Source organism: Mercenaria mercenaria, chromosome 7 (assembly GCF_021730395.1).
Source record: "Mercenaria mercenaria strain notata chromosome 7, MADL_Memer_1, whole genome shotgun sequence".
In the NCBI taxonomy this organism is placed as follows: domain Eukaryota; kingdom Metazoa; phylum Mollusca; class Bivalvia; order Venerida; family Veneridae; genus Mercenaria; species Mercenaria mercenaria.
This window is the reverse complement of record NC_069367.1, coordinates 44683257-44703574: the sequence shown is the minus strand read 5'-3', so window position 1 is coordinate 44703574 and position 20318 is coordinate 44683257. Positions and strand designations below refer to the sequence as shown.

The window sequence follows — 20318 nt, the reverse complement described above, 5'->3', positions numbered from 1 at the left end:
AACATGTGTACATCGCTGTGACCTCTAGACCGGATGTTCAGTAGGGAAGTTCACGCAAGTTTTTTCTGTAACGTTGACGAAAGCATAAAATATGCGAAGTATCTCTGCAGTATGAAATAGTGAGACAGTGTGACTGGTGCAAGATGGAAGATGAATTACCACTTGTTCAATATACTAGGTACACATTCATCGAACTGTGCATTTTATGTGAGAAATTTACACTTCAAATAGGTTAGTGCATGACCATGGTTCTTATATGATACCTAGGGGTAGGGTATAACATGTACAAAGGCATTTTCTTTCTAATCTGGTGCCAGTGCCCATGAAATGGGATGTATTAAGTGATCACCTTTCTTGTTCCTTTAGTGAGTTGCAGGATGAGTGAAAATTATATTAAGCATTTCATCCTGCAGGAGGACTTGCTTTCAAGTAATTGTTGAGCCCTGCAGAGTGAGCTGTTTGTATAGATTGATGGCCAGGCATCTATTGTCCTGCATAAGCAGTTTTAATTTAACACCATTTCCTTTGAAACTGCCGGTAAATTGTATCAAACTTGGTGACAGGTCTGTAGCATTCTTGTACATTATTTGTTGTCCTCTCTCCTATTTGTTCAAATGGTTCCACTTGGCCCCTTGTAGGGATCGCCAGAACTAAAAATTGAAAAAGTTGTAAACAACTCCTTCTCATGAACCGCTTCATGGATCATCACCAAACTTGGGTGTAGTATCCTTATATGGTTCTACTTGGCCCCTTTAAATGCTTGCCAGAGCTAAAAATAGAAAGACATTCAAACAACTTCTTCTTATGAAGCACTTTGATGCTTTGATGGACCTTGCTTGGATTATTAGCTCACCAGAGCACGAAGTGTAGACTGGCATCAGTCGTTAGTCATTAAATGTAAAGCACTTGGCCATAAAATCAATACTCTCTGATACCACTTTCTCAAAAAAAAAAATACAATATCTCTTGCCTCTGTCTCTGCCTAGAGAGAAAATGTTTTTCTGAGAAAATATCAGTGTCAGTTTGAAGAAATTAATATTAATATGATTCCTAGGCCAAGTGTGAATCTGGGTCATGTGGGGTCATATGGGGTCAAAAGGTAGGTCATTAGACGAGATCAAAGGAAAATCTTGTTAACACTAGATACCACATTTTAAGTTTGAAACTCATGAGAATTAGTCAGAATGTTTGTCTTGATGACCTCTAGGTCAAGTTTGAATCTGGATCAATGGGGGTCAAAAACTAGGTCACCCAGTCAAACTAAAGGAAAAGCTTGTTAACCCTCTAGAGGCCACATTTATGACCCTATTGTCATAGAACTTGGTCAGAATGTTTATCTTGATGATCTTTAGGCCAAGTTAGTATCTGGGTCATGGCAGGGTGAAAACTAGGTCACTAGGCCAGATCGAAGGAAAATCTTGTTGACACTCTAGTCTAGAGACCACATTTTAAGTTTGAAACTCATGAGACTAGAATGTTTGTCTTGATTTCTAGGTCAAGTTTGAATCTGGGTCATATGTGGTCAAAAACTAGGTCACCCAGTCAAATTAAAGGAAAAGCTTGTTAACACTCTAGAGGCCACATTTATGACCCTATCTTCATGAAATTTGGTCAGAATGTTTATCTTGAAGACTTCTAGGCCAAGTTCGAATATGGGTCATGTGGGGTCAAAAACTAGGGCAGTAGGTCAGATCAAAGGAAAATCTTGTTAAAACTAGGGGCAACATTTTTGATTCAATCTTCATAAAACTTGGTCAGAATGTTTGGTATCATTAAGTCTTGTGTGATTTCGACTCTGTGTCATGTAGGGTCAAAAACTAGGTCACTGTAAAAATTAAAGGAAAAGCTTGTTTATACTCTATAGGCCATTTTTTTGCTCCAATCTTCACAAAACTTTCTCATAATTTATGTTTAATGTTTTCATGAAATCATGGACGAGTTTTAATCTGGGTCATTCGGTGTCAAAAACTAGGTCACTTGGTCAAATGAAAGAAAATGCTTGTTTACACTCAGGCCACATTTTTGCTCCAATCTTAATGAAAATTGGTCAGAATATTTGTCTCCATGAAATTTCCAACAGGTTAAAAACTAGGTCCAGTTGGGTAAAAAACTAGGTTACTAGGCCAAATCGAAGACAAAAACACTAGAGGCCGCATTTTTGCTCCAATCTTCATGAAACTTGGTCAGAATGTTTATCTCTATGAAAACTCAAACAAGTTTGAAACTGGGGCATGTGGTGTCAAAAACTGGGTCACTAGGTCAAACATGTTATGTTGTGTTACTCTGGTGAGCGACCTAGGGCTATCATGGCCCTCTTGTCTCTAATAGTTCAGCTTGACCTCTTTTACCGGAGCTAAAAAAAAAATTGAATGTCTTCTGCTTATAAATGAACCACTAGTCTTTGTATGTAGCATCCTATTATGGACTTCTTGCAAATTTCTTCAAAAGTTTCACTTTGGTCCCTTTGAAGGGCTTCCAGAGCTAAAAATAGAAAATCTTTTAAATGAATTAATCTCTAGAACTGCAGGATTTATTGCAAAAGAAAAATGTAGCCTGTGGCATTCTTGCATGGATATCTGTTTTATACAAGTGGTTCTTCTTGGCCCCTTGCAAGGGCATTAGAGCTCAAAATAGAAAATCTTTTTAATTACTTTTTGTCATGAACCAGTTGATGGATTTTGAATAAACTAGGTCTTTAGCATCCTTTTATGGATGTTTTACTTTTATTATGTCTCCCACCACACAGGAGTGTGGGAGACATTGATTTACTCCTGTCTGTGTGTGTGTCACAAAGCTTGTCCGCACTCTTTAAGTCGAACATTTCTCATCCGATTTTCACCAAACTTAAAGAAAATGTGTTTGACCATAAGACCTCGGCCAAGTTCGATTACTAGCCAAATCGGTCCAGGCGTCTTGGAGTTATGGCCCTTGAATTATCAAAAATCGGCCTTTTTACTCTTGTCCGCACTCTAAATCTAATATTTCTCATCCAATCATCACCAAACTTAAACAAAATGTGTTTGACCATGAGACCTCGGCCAAGTTCGATAACTAGCCAAATTGGTCTAGGCATTTTGGAGTTACGGCCCTTAAATAATCGAAAAATTTGCCTTTTTACTCATGTCTGCTCTCTTAGTCAAACATTTCTCATCCGATCTTCACCAAACTTGAACAAAATGTGTTCAACCATGAGACCGCGGCCAAGTTCGATAACTAGCCAAATCGGTCCAGGCATTTTGGAGTTGCGGCCCTTGAATTATCGAAAAATCGGCCTTTTTACACTTTTCCGCACTCGAACATTTCTTATCCGATCTTCACCAAACTTGAACAAAATGTGTTTGACCATGAGACCTCGGGCAAGTTCGATAACTAGCCAATTCGGTCAAGGCGTTTTGGAGTTATGGCCCTTGAATTACCGAAAAAATCTGTCTGTTTACTCTTGTCCGCTCTCTAAGTTGAACATTTCTCATCCGATCTTCACCAAACTTGAACAAAATGTGTTTGGCCATAAGACCTTACCCAAGTCCGATAACTAGCCAAATCCGCCCAGGCACTTTTGATTTATGGCCCTTGAATTACTGATGGGATCCACTCATCTAGACCATCTAATTGGATCCACTCGTCTTAACCATCTAGAGAAACTAACATTTTTCATAGGGGCAGTTGTGGGAGATATGCGCTTTTCTCAAAAGCATCTCTAGTTTGAAATGATTCTGATTCGGCTTGGTTCCTTTTAAGGGCTGCCAAAGCTAAAAATAGAAGAAACCTTTGAATATTAAAGTTATCATAAAGCAGCTGGTTGATCTTCTCCGAACTTGGTTTGTAACATCCTTGAGTTGGACCTTTCTCAAGTCTGTTCAGGTGCTTCATCTTGGCCCCTTTTAGGGACTGCCTCACTAAAAGGTAGAAAAGGAATCACTTGAAAGATTTTTGCTTAGCTTGGTCTGTAGCATCCTTTGATTGACCTTCCTCAATTTTGTTCAGATACTTTAGCTTGACTGCAGAGCTTACAACAGAAAAATCTTAAAATTTGTTTTTCCCATGAACCCCTTGAACCCCTTGACGGATCTTCAACAAACTTGATCTTTATAACCTTTGATTTGACCTTTCAAAGTTTGTTCAAAGGTCATAACAGCAAGATATACTAGAAAAACTTTAAATGGATGTTCAGCAAACTTGGTCAGAAAGTTTCAAGCAAAATCTAAAGTGAGCAACTTGAGCCCATTTCGGCCATTTGTGAATAGGTTTTATGACATAAAAACTTCGTTTTGCTCCCAATTTCATTAATTTGATGTTGGTGATTTTGGCTTGTTTGTGTGATGTTTCAAAGTAAAAGTGTTACTAAAGAGAGTATTATGCTTTGTGCCTGAGTTTACAAAATTTTGCTTTAATTGATAAAGGTTTTAATAACCTATTCCGATAATGTAATCTGTAAATTATTCGCATACATTTTCTGTTAACAAAGGTTATGGTACATGTATTTGGTAAATATGAACATTTTTATATACTATTTGTTTACATGTTAATATTATAGCAGAGAATGACAAAATTGTATACACTCTTGTATAACAGCTGTGGTGTCTTCAGCTTTTAAACTCGATACTGTCTTTAACTCTTTTTCTGTGCTTTTGTATGGGCTTGTGATTTTTAGCTCACCTGTCACATAGTGACAAGGTGAGCTTTTGTGATCACCCTTAGTCCGTCGTCAGTCCGTCCGTCCGTGCATCCATCCGTGCGTGCGTCAACAATTTCTTGTCTGCACGATAGTGGTTTCATTTATGATTTTATTTTAACCAAACTTGCACACACCTTGTATCATCATCCTTTGAGCGGTTGTCGGCGTTGCCTGGTTAAGTTTTATGTTTAGGTCAGCTTTTCTCCTAAACTATCAAAGCTATTGCTTTGAAACTTGGAATACTTGTTCACCATCATAAGCTGACCCTGTGTAGCAAGAAACAAAACTCCATCTTGCTTTTTGCAAGATTTATGGCCCCTTTTGTACTTAGAAAATCAGTTTTCTTGGTTAAGTTTTATGTTTAGGTCAGCTTTTATCCTAAACTATCAAAGCTATTGCTTTTAAACTTGGAATACTTGTTCACCATCATAAGCAGACCCTGTACATCAAGAAACATAACTCCATCTTGCTTTTTGCAAGAATTATTGCCCCTTTTGGACTTAGAAAATCAGTTTTCTTGGTTAAGTTTTATGTTTAGGTCAGCTTTTATCCTAAACTATCAAAGCTATTCCTTTAAAACTTGCAACACTTGTTCACCATCATAAGCTGACCCTGTACAGCAAGAAACATAACTCCATCCTGCTTTTTGAAAGATTTATGGCCCCTTTTGGACTTAGAAAATATCAGATTTCTTGGTTAAGTTTTATGTTTAGGCCAGCTTTTATCCTAAACTATCAAAGCTATTGCTTTAAAACTTGCAACTCTTGTTCACCATCATAAGCTGACCCTGTACAGCAAGCAACATAACTCCATCCTGCTTTTTGCAATAATTGTTGCCCCTTTTGGACTTAGAAAAATCATTTTCTTGGTTGAATATTATGTTTAAGTCAACTTTTCTCATAAACTATCAAAGCTATTGCTTTAAAACTTGCAACAGTTTTTCACCATCATAAGTGGACACTGTACATCAAGAAACATAACTCTATCCTGCTTTTTGCAAGAGTGATGGTTCTTTTTAGACTTAGAAAATCAAGCTATTTTGGCTTTTGCAGCCATATAGATACTTCATTTATGGTTTTATTTGATGCAAGCTTCCAAAATATCTTCAACAACAATAAATCTTGGATTCCTTACAAATCAGATCCAATCGTAGGTTCCAGAGTTATTTTATATCTGATTACCTCCCCTGATTGTAATCAAAATGGATTTATATCAGTAAGTACCTATAGGACTTTTTTGAAATTTCATTATTGTCATTAGTTGGACTGAGCCAATCAGGGTAGATAACTATGGATTGATTTTATGTCAAATTACCTCCCTTTATTTCAAATTAAAATGGGTATATCTCCGTAACTAATGAAGATACTGATCTGAAATTTCATTTATGTCAACAGATTTATTTGGCAGATCCTTCTTTTGTTCACTACAATTTTTTTTTTTATTACTTCCCTTTTACGTTACTATAGATAGCTTATTTTTAGTAACTTTTTTATTATTGGCTGTAGGAAAAAACTGAGACCACTTTTCTGTGGTACAACATGGATGGTACCTCCAAGTTTTAGGTGTATTTTGACATATCTGTACCTTGTTAGAATTTTTTTTTCTTTTTGGTTAAATTTCTTCCCTTTGTTGTTCCTGTCCTTTGGACTTAGATATTTTTTCTGAGGACCTTCTTGTCCTCAAGTGCAATGATAACAGGTGAGCGATATAGGGCCATCATGGCCCTCTTGTTAATTTTTAGTTTTTGCAGTTCACACTTATGAGGGCTCTGTAGATATTAAACATTGAATTCTAGATCTGTATTACTTCAGCAGGTTGTGAGGCCATTACTAACGGTATTTGTAAAGTTGCCTGTCTGTTTCCATCCAAGCTTAAAGTAATGGGTCTTCTAACAAGGCACTAGACAACTTTTGGGGACAGGTACCCATATCCTCTTAAAGGGGAATTTTTCGTCGTTTTAAGACAGAGGGGAAGTTTTTAGCCATATCTAATAGACTATGTTACTACTTTTCACACTTATTAATACAGTTTTCAATCATTTCTAACTAAATGTAACTATATTGCAGCAGTAACCTTCCTTAGAGGCACTATAATATAACTTGAAAGAGAGTTCATATCTAGTTGTGTCAAACAACCTATTATCAGGGGAATTTTCTTCTGAGAAAGGGGAGAAAAACATTATTTTATGAGGGGAATGGGGCCCATATTTGGCCCCAAAAATGGCCAAACAAGTGCCCTGTCTAAGTTAATCTTTGAAGTAAATTGTCCATCATGATATGTCATCAATTTTCTTTGTTTGTTTGTTTCTGTTTAAACAAACGGTTGGAGCAAGAGATAAGCTATACGGAAATCTAAAATATGCTGTGCTTGATTTTGTGTGTGTATGTGTGTGTACTGGCTCTTTGATTTCAAAGTCAAACAGTCCATGGCTGACAGCATATGTAGCAGTTGCATGTGTATTTTGGATCTATATAATTACATTGCGCTGTTTTTGCTAACACATTTCAACTTTAGAAATGTACGATGTTTGTTCAAAAATACAAACATAAAATTAAGATGGATTGACAGAGTAATGAAATATTTTTGGTAGGTCTACAACTTTGTGAGAATAATTGTCTACAGCTCTTTAGATAGAAATAAAATTGCATCTTTAAATAAAGTAGTTGTTAAGATGTCCTACCTGAAATGCAAGATTGAATGTTCAAAAATACCCAGTACACAATTTGAACAAAATTAAGGGATAATACCTAACTGACACTGAAGCTAACTGTTTTTGCTCATTATTATTATACAGATTATACAGTTGTGAAGTGAGTCTGCTCAATAACTTTCCTCCCAAAATGACGTTTTCAAGGGCAGATAACTCTTTTTCGATACCGGTGACCTATGATTTTTATTGCATATTTTTATTTCTTAGATGATTCAGGCTGTCTAGCGTCCCTAAAATTCCTACTTTTTCCTAATTTTTTTTCAATTTGGCTAAAATTCCTATTTTTTTTAAAAAATCAAAGGAAATTCCTAAAAAGGCCCTATTTTTTCACAAAGATTTCTAATTTTTTAACTTTTTTGCAATGATCAAAAAGAGAAAATGTTTTAAATGTTGTTTAAAAGTTCTTCTTCTAATTCAGAAAAAAACAATTTAGCACAGTTCAAAACAGTGGAAAGCTAGGAGACGTCTTTTTTGTAAATAAAGCACTATTTCTGAGTTACTGTTATGTCAATCACATAAAGGTAAGCACATTACATGGTCTTTAAAGTCCATATTTTGATTTGAAAATTCCTAAATTTAGCCCTAAAATTTCCTTAAAATTGTACCAAATTCCTAATTTTAGCCCTATTTTTTTGTACAAATTGCCCTAAAATTAGCCCTAATTTTTTGTCGGGGTATGCTAGACAGCCTGATGATTGTCCTTCAATATCCAAAGTTTAAAGAAATTCTGTTATTGGGAAAATTTTCGCCCATCTCATATACAGGGAATTCTAGCGTACGCCTTTAAAGTAAAAGTGGTGAAAAAATTCCAAAGAAGATTTTGTTCTTTGTTTGATACATATTTACTATTTTCCTTTGGATATTGATAGTCTTACTAAGTATGCATGCTATCTCTCTGTCTCAAGGTTATTGTTTTCACCTCAATCAATTTAATTTAATAATTGTCTCAGACAGATTTTCTTTGCAGAATAGATTTTTTACACAGTACTTTTTATAATATAGATATTTTGCCAGTTAATATATATATGAAAATAGATATTTGTAGACTCTAAGTATTTTAATAATGCTGGAAAATACTTGCATTTATCTTTACAGACTTTATCTGATTATTTCAATAAGCTTTAATTACCGGTCTGACAAAAATGCTTTCACATAAGGCACTGCATTTCTGTGTAACATGTATATCAAAATGTTTAAAACTAACTCAAGATTTCTTTTTCAATAATCATATCATTTTGGTGTGTGATTATGACATGGTTTTTGTATTTCTTCAAGATGACAAAGAGATGAGGATCATACTGGTGGGAGAGGAATGTCGACAGAATGCAGAACTTGTTGATGCTGTTGAGGTAAGGATCATACTGGTGGGAGGTGAATGTCGACAGAATACAGAACTTGTAGGTACTGTTAAGGTAAGGATCATACTGGTGGGAGAGAAAGCTGGACAGGATACAGAACTAGACTAGTTGATGCTGTTAAGATGATAGTGGTTGGAGAGGAATACCGACAGAATACAGAACTTGTTGATGCTGTTATGGTAAGGATTATACTGATTGGAGGGGAATATTGATAGAATACAGAACTTGTTATTGCTGTTAAGGTAAAGATCATACTGGTGGGAGAGAAATGTCGACAGAATACAGAAGTTGTAGGTACTGTTAACTTGTTAAGGCAAGTATCATACTTAGTTATGACATGTTAGCGAAAATACAGAACTTATTGGCATTGTTAAGGTAAAGACCATATTAAGATGGAGAGTATTTTCAATTGAAAACATATCTTGTAGCTTTTGTCAAGATAAAAACCATATATAGTTGGAGAGGAATATCTAAAGAATACAGAACTTGTAGATACTGTCAAGGTAAGGACCATACTTGGTTGGGGAGGAATGTTAATGGAATACAGAATATAAAGATTTAAAGGTACCATGCAGTCTGATCATGATCTGCACTGTTTGCCATTCAGGTATTTTTTTGTTAAGCACCTCTTTTTAACAGCTAATGATACTGTCCAGAACGAAAGCTTGACAAGTTCATTTTAGAAATTCAGCAGGGTAAGGGTTAGTGAATCAATTCCAGTTTTGAATATTGAAGACTTCTAGCCTTGCAGAAATATCACATATTACAGTGTCTTCTAACAATTATCAAATGAGCCGTGCCATGGGAAAACCAACATAGTGGGTGTGCGACCAGCATGGATCCAGACCAGCCTGCGCATCCGCGCAGTCTGGTCAGGCTCCATGCTGTTCGCTTTTAAAGCCTATTGGAATTGGAGAACTGTTAGCGAACAGCATGGATCCTGACCAGACTGCGCGGATGCGCAGGCTGGTCTGGATCCATGCTGGTCGCACACCCACTATGCTGGTTTTCCCATGGCATGGCTCAAATTATGTCCATTTAACAAAGAGTAATGTGTATGTCGCTTTATTTCAGAAACTGGATTGTGATAAATTTGAATCCGAGACTGGTTATGAATATATCGCAGATGCTTCAGAGTTTGATCTTGTATTTGTTCTCTCTGAGTTCAAAGGAGAAGTGTTTGACAAACTGCACAAAGCTGATGTCAGAATTGTTGGTCCACCTGTCATCTTAAGATGTGCCAGAGATAATCTTGTAAGTCCATGTTTTAAAGTTGTTATAATATATAAATGTATACCTTATACCATTACAACACAAGTTTTATAAATTTATTTGATGTTAGTCACTTGTTACATCTCTCGCCAATGAGCCATCACTGTCATAATGATCTGATGTGCTAGAGTTGTTACTTATGTGGAGATGACAAAAAGAGAAAGATCCAGAACACTTATACTAATGAAAAGTAATTGAGAGGCCCTAACCGTTGCTCTGTCAAAGCAGCTAGTTTGAAGTTAACTGAAAATACAGTTTTTAATTAAAATTTTTGTATGTAATATGAATGTTCTGTCTATTACAGCCGATCCCATACAACTCTAGGCCTCAGTACTGCTTCTCTATGCAAGGACTTAAAGTATGTTTTACAGGATTCAAAGAAAAGGCAGATCTGGTGAGTCTGAATTAATATTAATGCTCAACAAGTTTATGTGGAGAGGTTTAAGGTAAAGGTCGTTCTCTGTATTATTTGTAGTCTTCCTAATTGCCATTAATATTCTTTTTGTAAAGTCATCGTTTACATCTGTACGTGGATAAATCTGGAAAACAATATATACAGTCTAATCTGTATTTATCAGCCAGACAATAAAATGACAGAATGTGGGTGCTTAAGTCGGGGGAAAATTAGAACAAAATATGGGATAAGGAAAATAGCTGACTGGCTCATTGCCTAATACAGGTGGCCAGTAATGCATGTTTGACTGTACCTGTAACCTTAAAACTGCTTGTAAAATTCTGACTCTTGATAGATGTTCGAAACTACAAAATATAGACATGGAAATGTTTCTTTTATTCTAGCTAAGATATCAACGATTTAAAATGTAAAAGAAAAATGTCAAAATTGACGTATTAAGGTCAAAGGTAGTTAAAATTTAAATTGAATATGCTGTATCAGAACCATCTTCAATTAAAGCTAATGAAGATCTTCTGATTTAATAAGATCCTATTACCACACTCGAAATTCTTTGAAATGTTGTATGATATGAGGTTGTATTGCCTTATATTTTACCCTTGTCATGCTGGACATGATTGATTCTGCCTTTGCAACCAGTGTAGATCATGATCAGCCTGCACATTTGTGCAGTCTGATCAAGAACTGCACTGTTTGCCATTCAGTCAGTAAATTTTTGGTAAACACCCCTTTTAACAGTTAACGTTACAGTCCAGTTTGTAAGAGGGACAAGTTCATTATAGGAATTTAGCAGGGTAAAGGTTAAAGGAAATCAAGGATAAAACCTTTTTACAGAAAGGAAAAAGACCTTTCCTTTTTCTTCTGTTTGAAATAGATGAATACAAAGTATTGTAGAATATGCTTTTTGAATTTCAGTGTCATTTTGTTGATTTGGTACACTACATGGCAGGAAATGTAAGAAGAGACTTTAAGAGTAATGTTACACATCTGGTAGCCAATGTGATTGGAGGAGAAAAATACGAGGTAAGCTGAGATTTTGATCTTTGTAGTGTTTCATATCACTTTGTTAGAAAAGTCTTAGAGCGCCTGCTTTGAGTGTGGGAGGTTGTTACTTTGCTTTCTAGCTATGTCATACTAGTGACATGAAAAATGGTTCCAGTAACTCCCTTGTGAGATGATCAGACAAGTGTTGAATGGCAAACTGATGGATTGGTCTTGGTAGGGGCAGACATTCTTTAGATTTGGGCCAAGTACTAAGAAAGGGAAAGGTCGCTTGATTAAGACACAGTAATAGTGTTGGCTAATATTTTATGGTTCAGTTATCATCTTCACTGTATCTTTTTAACTTCTGTCTCTAGAATCATTTGACCTCTTATTGAGACTGGTTTTAATGAGAGGTAATACAACATTGATTTTGAGGCCTAAAGGTCATGGTCAATTTGGTTGAAAAAAAAAAAATCAACAAGAAACAGCCAATATTTTGAATAATCTAGCACTCTTTTGTGAAGGAATGTCTAGATCCCTTGATAATTGATTAAATGATGTTTTATATATATTTTTAAGTGCCGCCATACTTAAACGAAGGTTATTCCATTGTTGACAATGGAATAAATATTATACAGTTTAAGATATTATGAAGTAATTGCTTGTTGTTATTTATGTCTATTATTGGTTTTCATATTTATCTCAATATTAGATGTTGCACATGTGTACAAATCATACTAAGAAAAATAACTCAATTTCAAGAATTTCCATTTTGCTTGATTGTTTGTGAAAGTAGGTGAAGGATGAACTGTAGATGTCATTGTTATAGGACAATACCAAAAAATTATATATTGCTCAGGAACATTGATAACCTGTGTTTTAATCTTAGACTTATATATGATTTGAAAAACAATACAATAATATTTATTGATCAGTGTGACACTGGCTCAGACTCTGTAAAATTCTGCTAGAAATTCTTGAAGTTGTGGTATTAAACTTAAAGAATGCATTTTAAATAAAAGAATGAATTTTTGACATCAGTCTTTGATAAATTCTGACCCTGATATTACAGCAGCAACTTTTATCTTTATCATCTTTGTCCAGTTGGTTGACTTTTATCAGACAATAAAACTTTATTTGGCCTTAAAAACTTAACTCATTTATAATATAAGTGTTCTTTTCCTATTTCCTGTATGACAAGATATTTCATTTGGGGCATGTGTATTCTTATAAATGACAGTTTTTGCATTGTTTATTAATTTACTTACGAAATTTGAGAACTAAAAAACAAAGATAAAATGGAAATGATTTGTGAAGAAAGTGAAGAGGTGAGTTTGGGCTGATTATATGATTTTTGCCTCGTTATTTTTGGTACCTTCAAAATGCTATATTAAATTCAATTTTCTGTAAGTCAGATCTAAAGGTATATAGATAAATGCGCGAAATTTTGTGGTTTTAGTCGAAATGACTTTTTCACAAGGACATGAGTTAGTTGATTTTAAATACAAAATGAACAGGAATTTTATCACTTGTTGCTGGGATTAATTGTTGTTACACAGCCACACAGAAATTGAAATCATTAATAATTTAATTTCATTGGCTATTTTTTTTTACTGAGAGGGAAAGAGGCCTGTTAATTTAAGTAAGTAAGTTTTAGGGGAAGACTGTATGATTTTGAAGAAAGTTTCTGAGGAGAGACCTGTATATGTCTTCTACAATAGAAAAGAAGAAGAAAAGCCCTGACATTCCTGCATGATTAAGAATATTAAATTTCCTTTTTGTACTTTCAGTATGCAGTTGGGCTAGGGACACCAATTATGAGTAGAGACTGGCTAAACAGGGTGTGGACAGAGAGAGACATGATTGATTTCAGAGCGGATGACTCCTGTGTGGTAAATGTTTTCTGTTATACTAATTGGAGCCATGCATTGATATGCATTGATATTATGAATAGGACACAGCTGAAACTAACCAAGTTGCTTTGTTGATTGTTTCTCTACATGGAAAATTAATACAAACAATGTCAATATACATGTATGATGTTTATAAATACTGACTGTAAGAGGAAGAGGGTTTAATGCCCTGAATCCTGGCCCCCACACACAGCAATTCAGTTTTGATAAACCTACCCACAGCATGTATTCATATTAGAAATTATGCATCTGCATTTTATAAATACTAACTGTTCTGTTTCTTTAGATCTGGTGTAGATTGTATCATTCTTATTTTGCAGTTGATTATAAATTGTCAGTTTCCAAATCCAGTATAACTAGATCTATTTCATACTGAGAAAATATAATATCTTAAATCTTTTATGGAGAAATGGTAGCTTGTTTTTTCCCCTTTCCCAAGGACTCTATATCAGCCCCATTTCCAGTTAGGCTTCCCAATTTGAAAAATTCCATGAATTTGAATGAACTTTGTTGGAAAACCAACCTGTTACTATTTTTAGAAACATGACTGTCTGCATTTCTGCTAAAATTGAATGTTTTATGAGTAAAAACTTTTTAGAATACATAGATACATTAAAGCTGCTTTCCACACTCTAATTAAATTTCGTTATAGAAAAAAAATAATTCTACTTGTACGTGGTCAAATAATTATGGTTTCAATAGTGAAACATTGATAATTGTTAAATTCGGCGTACTTTCAAAGATTTCAGTAGTAAACTACTAACTGTCGTCGACGACACTTAGCAGTTATAATTATAAGATAACCACTTTTTGGCCAACAGTAACAGAAACAGCAGTAACACTGTTTGCAAACACAAACGTTTATTGGCCGACGGAGCTTAAAAATGTGCGGCACAGGTTCTCTTTCAAGGAATGTATAATACAATTCATCATACATCATTTTAAAGATATTTACAGATATTTACTGTCTTTCAAATTCATTATGGCCCGGGTTTTTTATCTCTGGTATGATTTAGGTAGTTCATTCAATCTTCTACCTTATGTCTTCTATGAGAATGCCGTTAGAAGTACTTCTGAACAGACCACAGATACTGTATTAGGAAATATGACACCATTTAATTTGTTATATAGCATTTTAAAGGTATTTATACTCTCTTTCAAATTCATATAAGCCCATGGGGATGAATTAGGTATATCATTCAATCTTACAGCTCAAGTCTTCTCAAGTGTGCGCTCTTTTGATTATCGTAGTCTACTTTCAATTTCACATTCTAAAAATAGGTTTCGGTACCCCGAGGAAATTAAGCGATTACAAAGTAACAAAATGGAATTTAGATAAAATGCTATTTGCATAGTCTGAAACCATAAAGAAAATATAGACAAATGATAAGATTGCTTGCGATTCTATGAAAAGTAGCTTTAACATTAATTGAAATACTAGAACAGTTTGACAGAAAGTTCTTACACTTACAAAATCAAACGTTACTTTTTTTGCGACCCAATTTTTTTTAACCAGAATACTCACGCACGCATGCATGCACACACTAGTTTAAATTGTGGTGAAAACTTACTAAGTGTAAACAAAAATTTACTCTTGACAAATGAAGAGTTATTCTATTTCTGCAAGGTCAGTCTAGAATTAGTGACTTAGAAAAAAAACTGTAAAAATGAATTCTTTGCATTGTATTAGGGGATACTTTAAAATTGTAATTCATTTGTATAGCTACCACTTTAATTTGAATATTAAGTATTAATCTAGTATAATTAAAGGGTGAAATTTCACAACTTACTTGATTTATCAATGTTTTTTCCGGCAATGTTAGCAATATACCATGCAAAAAATCCCAGTTTGACCCGGGGCCTATTTTATCCAAAGTCCCAGAAAAAACCCTTGGTAGCCTGTACATTCAGCTCATTAAGTGTTCATTATCTGAGCCAGTTTGCTTGAAAATAGTTCTGCAATCTGGTCACAAGAATAATGTTCAATATGATTGTAATTTCAGATGAAATATAAACTGGCACCATTTTACAAGAGATGTTTGAGCTTTCTCGGCTTCTCAAAAGATGAACAGAATCATATGGAGGAAGTCACCATAGAAAATGGTAACAACTTGTCCTAGTTGTCTTAACTGTAAATGACTTAAGTTATAGTGCTTCATTTCATGTTTTTCAGTGGTTTATTGAAATGTAATGTGGTATTATGTTTGAAATTTTCACAATTGCATTTGTATCACTGTTTTGTACAATTTGGTGAAATCCATTGAAAATAAATGAAAAGAACATGCATTTGTTAGCCAGTTTTCTGCAGATTTGAAAATGTTACAAGGTTGGTAGTGACCTTGAGCAGGTGGGGAGATGTCATCAAAATTAATAGCTCTATTTTGAAGTGATATATTCAGATTTAACATGACCTATATGTAGTTTATGGTAAGACCAAGGTTCATATTGCATTGGCTAATGGGGTTAAGGTAATAAAAGACAGTAAACAGAGTTCACTCAGTAATTCAAGTTAAGGTAAACTGAATTAAATGAAATAGTCACATACATCAAGTTCATCAAGTTGGGGAATGCATAAAGGACTAGTGGGTTCAAGTTGACAGTAGGGTAAAATTATTCCCTTCGTAACTTCTTTGGAATGATAGATACTATAGTTAGCATATAGAAAGACAAACATTGGCATTGAGTATGGGGCCAAAGGGTCATGGTCAGTATTGAAACTTAGCACGAATTTCAAATAATGCAAGTCAAAAGGAAATTTGCCCATAGGAAGCTTGTATCTATACCGAAGTTGGTTTGGGATCAGTTGGGTCAGGGTGTCAAGGTTACCAGTTCTAACAACAGAAAACACTTTCTGCTCAAGTAACTTAAATTACTTTGGACTTGTGTTTTGAAATGAATTTTTGCCTGTATGTAGCTTATAGAAAAGCCAAGAGTGAGATTACATATAGGACCAGTGGGGTCAAGGTCACCACTGATATTTGATAGATGTTGCTGTTTTACATACTCTTAATTTAAAAGATACATGTATCTTGAGTTACATCTGGTGACATGTCTGTGTAAAGCTATGTATGTATGATTGCAGGTGGAACATTTGCTAGTGTTGGTGATGAGGAGTGCACACATCTTATAATTGATGAGGCTGTAACAGAATTACCCACAGATATCATACTGCCAAAACATGTAGTGAAAGGAGAGGTACAGTGTTGTTTAAAATTTGATTTTGAAAATTGATGGAATAAAAAATGTTAGTTGTTTGTCTGTGGTGTGGTGCAGTATCTGTCATGTTGGATATTCACCTTGTTGTCATACAATAATTATTGACTTGTCAACAATTTTGTTTAAGGGTACTTATATTTGCCCTTGTCCATATAATCTGTCTGGTTGTCCATTCATCTGTTTTTTGCATCATGCATATCTCAAAAAGTATTTTACCTAGAATCATGAAGCCTTATAGGAATATAATCCAGCATGTGAAGTGATGCATCTTGGGCTTTTATTTGGGATTTCACACAGTGGGACCAGAGCTTTGGCCCTAGACTATGTCAAAAAATATATATGAAGGGCGTAAAAATTTGTTTAGTTATAGTTGGATAGAAAGTAATATGGCTCTTCTAATACATGTACACTTGACATGCCATGCATACACAGGATTGTCTTCCTTTTCAGTCCAATCTTTTGTCTATGTTATGCAAATAAATGTTGTTACACCATGACTTCCAGTTGGGGTTCACTTTGAAAAATATTGTTAGTATGATGAGGTTGAATTTGAAAATTGTTGGTAGAAGTGTAATTATAGTGAGGTTTTAAGATGTTGCCACAACCGTTGTGTTTCAATGTATTGTAATTTGAATAAAAATAGTTTGCTGTTATAGAGCTCTGATAGCCAGTAATTTTATGTTTATATTTTCAGTGGTTTTGGGCATGTATCCAGATGGAAGCATGTGCTGCTGAAAAGATGTACACATTCCAAAAGGTATATATCACATTATATTCACTAGTATTTGGGTAATTACAGTGCTTTCACTCCTTGAAGGCTATATTTGTACAATAGACTCACCACATACTCATTTTAGTCTTTCCATTTGCATTTTAACACATTCCTTGACTGGGTGCCTCTGTGGCCGAGTGGTTAAGGTCTCTGACTTCAAATCACTTACCCTTCATATATATGGGTTGGAGCCTTACTTGGGGCGTTGAATTCTTCATGTGAGGAAGCCATCCAGCTGGCTTACAGAAGGTCGGTGGTTCTACCCAAGTGCCTGCCCTTAATGAAATAATGCACGGAGGGGCACCTGAGGTCTTCCTCCACCATCAAAGCTTGAAAGTCTCCATATGATCTAAAACTGTGTTGGTGCAACATTAAACTCAACAAAAGAAACAAACAAACATTCCTTGACAAAACATAAATAATATACAAATAATGCAGACCAAGATAGACTACATGTCTACATGTATGTGTAGGCTGATTTTGTGCACACTGTATCACTGTTATTCCCCCACCAGCAGTCAAAGAATTAATGATGAATTAAAATAGGTCTGCCTACCCCATTAATAGGTGGAAAGTTGCCATATGACAAAAAAAAAACAAAAACAAGTTAACACTTAACATTTGTTAACTTATTGTCTGTTATCTTAAAGAATTGTTATTTGAAGTTTTATTGTTGCTGAACAGTATAAACATACATTTGTATCAAAGAAATGCCGCTCCTGTTAAACTGCGTTCATTGACATACCCAGTCTTATAGTTCATTCTGTTTATATTGTATTGTATTATCAATGACTTGTCTGTATGACAAGTAAATGGCTATATTTCTGCACAGATTACTGATTAATAGACCTTTCTAACATAAACGTAAATCGGAAACGGATTACTGAATCCGTAAATGTTATTTGCAAATAATGGTCTAAGGGAGATACTGTTGCATTACTATTGGTTGAAATTGTCTCCCATAGACCACAAATTAGCCTAAAATTTTAAGGATTCAGTATTCCGTTTCGTAATTACGTTTACGTTAGAAAGGTCTAATATTCATATCCATTTGTTGTTAGCATGTTGCCCTGTTTGCAGATATAAGCGAATGAAATTTGTCATAAATATAACAATATGTTGATATAGTAATTAAATGTTGAATTTCTAGGGGGAGCCAGTATTGAATCTGTTTACACCGAGCACAAATATGTCTGGTACCAAGTCACGGAAAAGAAAAAGATTAAAAGAAAATATAGCTCAGATGGCATCTGACGAGGAGCTGGAGTCACCATTGTATAACAAACGGCGGTCCAGTGACATGGGTGGAATTATCAGTCCAAATTCATTCCTTGATGCTTCAAATACACCTGATATCTCAGATATCAATATAAGTACGATTTTCCTTGATTTGTATTATAAGTGTATTCTTTGAACCATTTTAACACTTCTTTTGTTGTCAAACTTACACAATAATTAAATTCATGTGTACATAACAGTGTAAAGATGCCAATTAAAGAAAATAAAAGGTCAGTTAGTGTGGTCACTTTTCCCTATAATTTTCATGTATTTAGTTGAAACTTTAAAAATCTTCTTGTCAGAAACTGCTGACCTGATTTGAAAAATAATTTCATATAAATGTTCTTTTGATGACACTCTGCCAAGATTATTCTAACTAGAAATTTGGATTTATCAAAAAACATGGTCCTTACTTTAAAATAATTTAATACAGATTTAAGTTTTGGTGGCCTGAAAGCATTCAAGCCAACTTAATTGGTCAAAAAGCAAGGCTGCTTCTAAAAATGAATGCAAGGTTTTCATAGTATTGTGGCAGAAGTATTTTTTTTAGATGACTCTTTTTCCCAAAATTGTTAACTATTTGAGCTGTGAAATTCAGAGATCTAGGGCAATCATGGCCCTCTTCCTTGCTCATTGTCTGAGATGGAAGGCCATTTGGTTTCCTGTCAATAACTAGAGAGGCTTGGTTTCTTTATAGTCAGTTTTCATAGCATGATTGCTTGTGGTCCGTAGGTGACCCAAAATGTTTTTTTTTAGGTCATTTAGTCAAAGATCAAGGTCACAGTGACTGAGACTGAAAATGGTTCCAGCTCAGTAACTAAAGAACACTTTGATCTACAGCCCACAGACATCATACAATGATTGCTTGTGATTAGGAGATTGCTCCTATTTTGTTTGAGGTCAAGGTCAGAGAGATCTCAGAACTAAAAATGTAACAGACCATCATGGGGATGCAGACACATTTAACAAACAATTCTTCTTTTTTTAAAGATCCGAAGTTTAGTATTATCCTGTAAGAGAAATTTGAGTAGTTCTTTACTGCTAAAAAATTGCTGCTGAAGTTGACATTTTACTATATCTGATAAATCATTAATTATAAATCAGTGATATTTCAGTATTAAGATTTGATTTTTAAGTAAAAGACAAAACAAAAAGATACCTAAATAAAAGAAATTTCTACCTTTTTAAGAGACACCCATGTTGATTTCACCATTGAACTCGCCTGTTTTGAAGACTGGCGACCTAAGTATTGCCATGTTTTGTTTGTAGTTTTTTTATTTGAAAATTGTCTTCTTTTGTTTATTTCATTTATGTTTTTATATCAGAGTTATTAATAAGTTTTTGAGTTAATGTTTTTGAGTTTAAAAGAAAATTCTAAAATACTTTAGGAATTTTTATATGTGATTCTTATAATTAAATTGTAAAAACACACTTTGCTTATAAAAATTTATTAGATTTTTCTAGATTCTGCTTAGTCTGATCTACTTGCATATATGCACAGCTCTTATCTAAATTATGTCTCCCCAAGGAGACATATTGTTTTTGCCCTGTCCGTCCGTCCGTCCGTCTGTACGTCACACTTCATTTCCGAGCAATAACTGGAGAACCATTTGACCTAGAACCTTCAAACTTCATAGGGTTGTAGGGCTGCTGGAGTAGACAACCCCTATTGTTTTTGGGGTCAATCCATCAAAGGTCAAGGTCACAGGGGCCTGAACATTGAAAACC

At 34.6% G+C, this 20318-nt stretch overlaps 1 protein-coding gene across 4 annotated transcripts in view; it reads left to right on the top strand.

Moving 5' to 3' along the window:
• LOC123554251 (protein ECT2-like) overlaps positions 1-20318 on the top strand; it is a 61656-nt gene that overhangs the window by 18337 nt on the left and 23001 nt on the right. For 2 of the 4 annotated variants that reach the window (XM_045344252.2, XM_045344250.2), the window contains 10 exons: positions 8661-8734; positions 9818-9997; positions 10320-10409; positions 11343-11450; positions 13202-13303; positions 15328-15427; positions 16407-16519; positions 17235-17297; positions 18463-18685; positions 19780-19836. In XM_045344252.2, coding sequence (XP_045200187.2) covers positions 8661-8734; positions 9818-9997; positions 10320-10409; positions 11343-11450; positions 13202-13303; positions 15328-15427; positions 16407-16519; positions 17235-17297; positions 18463-18685; positions 19780-19836 — 1110 coding nt within the window. Of the gene's footprint in view, positions 1-4465; positions 4485-8660; positions 8735-9817; positions 9998-10319; positions 10410-11342; positions 11451-13201; positions 13304-15327; positions 15428-16406; positions 16520-17234; positions 17298-18462; positions 18686-19779; positions 19837-20318 lie in introns of all 4 variants that reach the window. The other 2 variants (XM_045344253.2, XM_045344251.2) reach the window with 2 other exon arrangements.